The sequence below is a fragment of the Cydia pomonella genome, chromosome 3 (genome assembly GCF_033807575.1).
Source record: "Cydia pomonella isolate Wapato2018A chromosome 3, ilCydPomo1, whole genome shotgun sequence".
Taxonomy (NCBI): Eukaryota; Metazoa; Arthropoda; class Insecta; order Lepidoptera; family Tortricidae; genus Cydia; species Cydia pomonella.
Window position 1 is genome coordinate 33636432 of NC_084705.1, and position 6407 is coordinate 33642838.

General features: G+C 38.3%; 1 protein-coding gene across 1 annotated transcript in view; it reads left to right on the forward strand.

Moving 5' to 3' along the window:
- Nucleotides 1–3754, forward strand: part of LOC133516603 (retinal homeobox protein Rx1-like) — a 69250-nt gene extending 65496 nt beyond the window's left edge. The window contains exon 4 of the mRNA XM_061849614.1: nucleotides 222–3754. Coding sequence (XP_061705598.1) covers nucleotides 222–382 — 161 coding nt within the window. The 3' untranslated portion in view covers nucleotides 383–3754. The remainder of the gene's footprint in view (nucleotides 1–221) is intronic.
- Nucleotides 3755–6407: the final 2653 nt, after the last annotated feature.

Below are 6407 nucleotides of genomic sequence, written 5' to 3' on the forward strand. Positions count from 1 at the left end.
AATACGCTAATACTGGTGACTGGTGACAGAGTGGTCTGGTGGTTGACTGAATTCAGAAAAAAGGATCATTTTATTTATCGGCACTTCATTGCAAAGTTTTTTTTTTCCCGAGAAGAGAACACCTAGGTATTTCCAGTGTTATGAACTAAAAACTCAGCTGAGGCTACAATCGGATCACATTATAATTTAGAACATTATACCTGACACGACCTTCCCCACAGGTTTCCTGAGCCACCCGCCCTCCGGCTACCCGAGCTACCTGACGCCGCCGGCCCCGGCGCCCGCGCCGCCGCCCGACCCGCGCTCCTCCTCTATCGCGGCGCTCCGCATGAAGGCCAAGGAGCACGTGGAATCCCTCAGCAAAGGCCTGCAGATGGTCTAATCTTATCACTAATTACGTAACTCAGATAAACGGTGCAAGATTTCGAATGCAAGTTTAGAGTGCGCTTCGCATGCAGGCAAAAGGAACTCGTGGAATCGCTCAGTAAAGACTTGCAGATTGTCTAATCGTGGAACACCTGTAACTCTTTCTTGAGCGATCCGAATTATTTCTTGGCCTTAAAATGCAGAGCATGGCGTAATGAGAATCGTCGCATGCGAGTTCTGGCACCTATCTTAGCCTATATACCTATAGCATTAAGGCCAAGAAGCAATTCGAATCGCTCAAGAAAGAGTTACAGGTGGTCCAATCGTGTACCTACCTAAAGCCTGCGGCAAGTGCGAAAACTCGCATGAAAATGCAATTTTGCATAATACAATGGACTTGTGTAAAACTACCATTGTTTCTAACCTAAGGTACTGGCACAGGAAACTCAGAGGGACTCTTTTTTTTCAGTTATTTTAAACTACATCATTCTTATAAATAAGTACGTAAGTAGTTCTACCGTGCGAGTTTAGAGTCAATCCGAGCTGGAGTATGACAGTGCCACCATAATTAAGTTTCCACGAAAATATGACACTTACAGTAGCACTTTGACGCAAGTCAGTGAAGATGGCTTTGGTAGCCTCTAGTGACATTGACTTCGGAGCTATAATGCAACATCAAATGATCAAACGAAATGCAACGAAACCTGCATGCGAGTTCTTGTGCCGTCTAAAGGAGCTGTAACTCAACTAATAGATGTGTGAAGTCAAAGAATCCAACAAAACGGAAGAACCGATCCGGGTCGCTATTTCCTTCATTAATTACGTTGCTGTTGTTACCGCATTGGTGTCGCGATTGGAGCGCTTAATCTATCACTCGGTTTTACAAGGAGATCGACAACAACGTCGCCCGATTTCAATCAAATACTGCAACGTTGCAGCAGTAACGCTGCATGCTGCTGCAGTCATCATCAGAATGTAACCTTTATTACAACTTTTTTTACATAAATCCTTCTTCGACTTTGCACATCTATTAATTTGGTTGTCTGTGTAATTAAGACTCAAAATCGCTTGAAGAATTTATATTGTTGGATTACATTAAGGCTGGTCTTGACATCTTCATAAATAATTTTGTAGAGTTGAATCATTTATATTTATCGGATGGATAAATTGGTTAATTATTAAATCATTTGATAATGTGGTCAAGAGTTCCTTTTTCCTAATACTAACTAAACGGCATACATAGTGATTTGTTTCGGCGGACCCCATTCATGTTTTTATAACAAGTTGTGATATGGTCGATATGACTTTATTCGTATTCGAAAATATAATATTTTGCTTGAGTCTTTTAGTCTATATTTTTAATGAAATACTCCTTAACCTACCAAAACCTAAAAGAGCTTATCGCACCTTAAACAAACTGTTCTTATATTTTCTGTAGTAATTTTGAATATGTCCTAGTTGTTTCCACACTTTACTGTTTCTTTAGATCTCTTCATCGGTATTCCTTAATCGTAAGACTTGCGTGATGAAAGCAATACTAATATATGTTGAAGACTCCGAAGCTGTACATAATAAAGGAGTCTACCAAATAGGCTGCCTTTGCACTGAGGCGCAGATGAGAGGGTGCGGGAACCAACCAATAGCATTGGTTGTACTCAACATCTCTTCTCCGCTCCGCTGGATTACAACAAACCGTCTCCGCTCATCTCCGCTTCAGAGGAAATGCAGTCATATGCGTTCCCTTAGTTAATGTATATTTCATGCTTATGTAAAACCTTTACAACCCTAGAATTCTCTGTATTTTTTAACATTTTGAAATGTTTTTCCTCCATATATTTCTAATAACCAACGTTAAGACATTTCACACACTGATTCGCTACGACAGTCTGCGCTTAGCAGATCGTGAGATTAATCGTCCTGCGTCAACGTGTGGCACTTCAGCATTTTTATTAAAAGCCGTCATTTTAAAACATCATTCTGATATAACATTGTGACATTAAAATAACATGTGGACATTCAAGTAATATATATATTTTTGTCTAAAAGTTTTACGTACAAATCTTCTATATGCTCTATTTTATTTGTATTAAAAACGAATACCAGTATATATGTCACTTAAATGTTCATGCCAAGTATGCTGTTATTACGTACAGCTTGGTATTTTCAAATGAAAGCATAACTTCGAATGCGTGGGAGCTAATTTTTGGCGGAAGGTTCGTGAGAATTCGAGGAATTGATGCAGGTTTTGTTGCATTTGTGACTCATATCGCCGCGGCAGATAGCGCTATCAATGTGTGAAGCCGACACTGGTCGATTTAATTTTTGTTTCCCATTTGAATCTATTTTCTTTTTCTAATATAACTAGCTAGAAATTTTTGTATGGGTTGTGGCCGGTTTTAGCTTAGTATCGGTCAGTTCATAGAATGTATTGTAAATAATGTTTGTATTAAATTGTACATTTATTGTAAGAGTAGGCACCTATTTAAATTGCATATAAATATTATTTAAGAATATACTGAGTACTAGAGGTTTAATTGTGATTATTATTCATAGAAAACCTGTTCGTCTTAGAATAAGATGTATTCGAGTAATGACGAGTATATCAGAATGTCGTGTGGTTCCGAATATCTCCAACATGAACAACGGAAAAATAAACAAACATAAGTAATAAAATTTACAAAATGCAAAAACCTAAAGGTAAAAAATGTGTCCCGAAGTCTGTCTTTCCTCGCTCGCTCATTCGTTGTGCAAAATACTCGTAGTGGCCAGCTTTGTGGTCGCCAGAAGCGCGCCGGCAAATCTTGGAACAATTTAGGGCGTCCGCTAGCTGGCGCGGTTGAACGGAGCGGGTGAGCGGATTAACGAGAAATAGTATGAGCAGCGCTAACTGGACGCGTGCGACGGATTTTACCGATGTCACCTAATACAAGGCACCCGTGCGTGCGCCCGCTCCATGCAACCGCGCCAGCTAGCGGATACCCCTATGGGTGATTCACTAACATGCACGATATCCTAAAGCATTTGGAATTATTCGAACACACCTTGTTGCTGAATTTAACTGCAATTTCCAATGGGTTTTTAAGTAGTTATGGTCCGGGACCTATTTAGAAGTGTGACTTATGTGTAAGTTTATCCAAGTGCAGGTTTTCTTATTACAAAAGAGATTATGCTTTTCTTTTTAATATTTTCGGTCTTAAATCTAAAGTAGTTTATTCATTATTCCATTCTGTATTACCTGTATTTGTATTTACTAAGGACTGTTTGCTCACTTCACAGCTACTTGTAAATATCGAAGGCTAAGTAATTTAATGTTAGATTATTATTTATGTGTATATATCGGTGTACGTAGGCATAAATACAATAATAATAACGTAAGAGAAATATCAAATATAGTACGAGAGATTAATAAATAAATGTGTTCTTATAACTATGACTATATTTATTATTCCCTTTTGTCAGTACCTTCAAGTATTTTACAAAGATCCTTGAAGAAACTATTTTTACAGCATGAACCTTGAAGATCGCTCACGCTGATTTTTGCATGCAAAATAAAATGAAAGTCGTGAGAACACGTTCTCGACACGACACGAGATGCGCACTAAACATCAACATGATCATCTTGATGACCAGACCGATTCCAACGTATGTACATTGATATCAGACTGACGTCTAACTATTGTAACATTCAAATATCGTGCATTTCGTTCGTTCCAGTCCTCGCATATATTTGCGCAGGCGAGACGTCCGATAACTATATATGATTTAAATATAATTTTTTTTTTTTTATACTACGTCGGTGGCAAACAAGCATACGGCCTGCCTGATGGTAAGCAGTCTCCGTAGCCTATGTACACCTGCAACTCCAGAGGAGTTACATGCGCGTTGCCGACCCTAACCCCACCCCCCTCGTTGAGCTCTGGCAACCTTACTTACCGGCAGGAATAATATCAATGTATGTTCGAATTGGGCCGCATATCAAAACCATTTTACAACCATGACAAATTGGTAAATTGGAATCGATCTCACGATCACTCGCGCGTATTGATGCGGGACATGGACTGCAAGTCATGTCAAGGTCATATCGTTTCCAATTTTAATATCAGAATACAGCTCCAGAATAAATCTTAACACAATACCTCAACAACTATGTACAGTGAGCTGCGAAATCGCATGGAGAAATTATTAATGAATTCATTGATAAAGTCGCCATGCACTTTTCGGCTGATGATACATATATACACTTAGGAGCAAAACTGTCCCAATAGTAGCATATTAGTAGAATGTGGAGAGTTTGATGTCGATCGAGGGGAGGGGCACATGGTTAATACATAACAGTACTCCTTGAAATTTTGTAACGGACATATACGGTTATTTTGTAATTTCGAATCGAAAAGTAGAAAAAAACACATTTTAATTTTTACCAATATTTTTATTTCCTCCTATGGAAACTTCAAATAGGGAACCATAAATAAAAATGTGTTTTTTTTTCTACTTTTCGATTCGAAATTACATAATAACCGCCAAGTACATCATATGGCTTGCTGTAGTCGAATAGTTAATAGCACATGTTATGACAGTGTTGCTAATGAGCGTGGTGAATTAATTAGCGCACGATGACGGCTCGCGGGGCGCGGTAATTGCTCTAATGACTATCGACGATAAACAGAAACGGTGGGTAAGATTGTAAGTAGGGGACTAGCGCATCAATGGTCGAATTCTTTTTTCGTCAGACTTCGATAAAATTTGGTGGATTGATAGAATCCCCTGTTCTGTACAACATAAAGCGCAATTTCTCAGTATATCCTAAAGGTCACGAAAAGGTAAGATAATATCGTAAATCAGCGGCTAATTATACACCGTGGTTTTATTGAAATCCGTTAACTCCGGGGTATGGGTAATTACGTTTAAGGAAACTAAATGGCATAGTTCATTTTCAAAAAAAATGTTTTATTTATTTAATATTTTTTTTTTTTTTTTGGTAAAAAGTAAGTAAATGTTGCGTATAGCGTTGTTGTAACACGGGCATTATATTTAGTTCAACCAAACCATTGAAAATTGTGACATATCAATGTCATTTTGAACATCAATCGTGCTTAACAACAATCAATATGTAAACAGGCCCTAAGGCAAGTGTATACGCTCGTAAGGGCCTTATAAGATAAAAATAAATTATTGATTTTCTCCGAAATGGAGTTAATTAGAATACCGGTGTCTTTGAGAAAGTTACTTAATTTAAGCTCAGGAATGCACCCTTGAAATTAACGGAATTAACGGAAATCAAAAAAAAACACGTACACTAATTGACTAAGCTTCACGGTAAGCTCAAGAGAGCTTGTGTTGTGGGAACCCAGACAACGATATAGTAAACACCCCTATAATGGAACAGGCACCAGTAATGGGATGGTATAGACAAATCCTGTAAAACAAGTATTTACCATCAGTTTTTTAATCCCTGGTAACATTTTACCATAAACAAGAGCCAAAGAGCTACTTATTTTCATTGATATTTGTTGTTTTGAAAATAAATGGCGCCATACATTCCATGACTAGAGCAGAAAACCATAGTTGTAATTGGTCAATAATATTAAAACCAATTGCAGTAGCTGTCATTAAATACATAGAAAGCATAAAGGACGAATTGGACGTTCAACTTTTAAAGCGTAAAGCGGTAGGAATTCTACAGGTGTCAGTAAAATATTAAAAACACTCCAAATTTTTGGTGCAGTTAACATAGTAAGCATCCATGACTCGGGAACAAATATCTGTGCTCATCACACAAATAGATGCCCTTACTGGGATTCGAACCCAGGACCATCGGCTTCACTGGTCACTCCCCACTAAACCAGACCGGTCGTCAAAAAAATCAAGAATGTTTGCGACAATGACGTATAGGGATTAGGGAGCTACCTGAGCTGAGCACAAGGCTCCGACACGTGGTCTCAATTTCTGTCTTTTTCTTTAAGACCTAAAATAAAATTAATAAATTAACCGCTTACTGCTTATCGCTCCATCAGCCGTGTAAGCTCGTTAGCCGCCTGCGC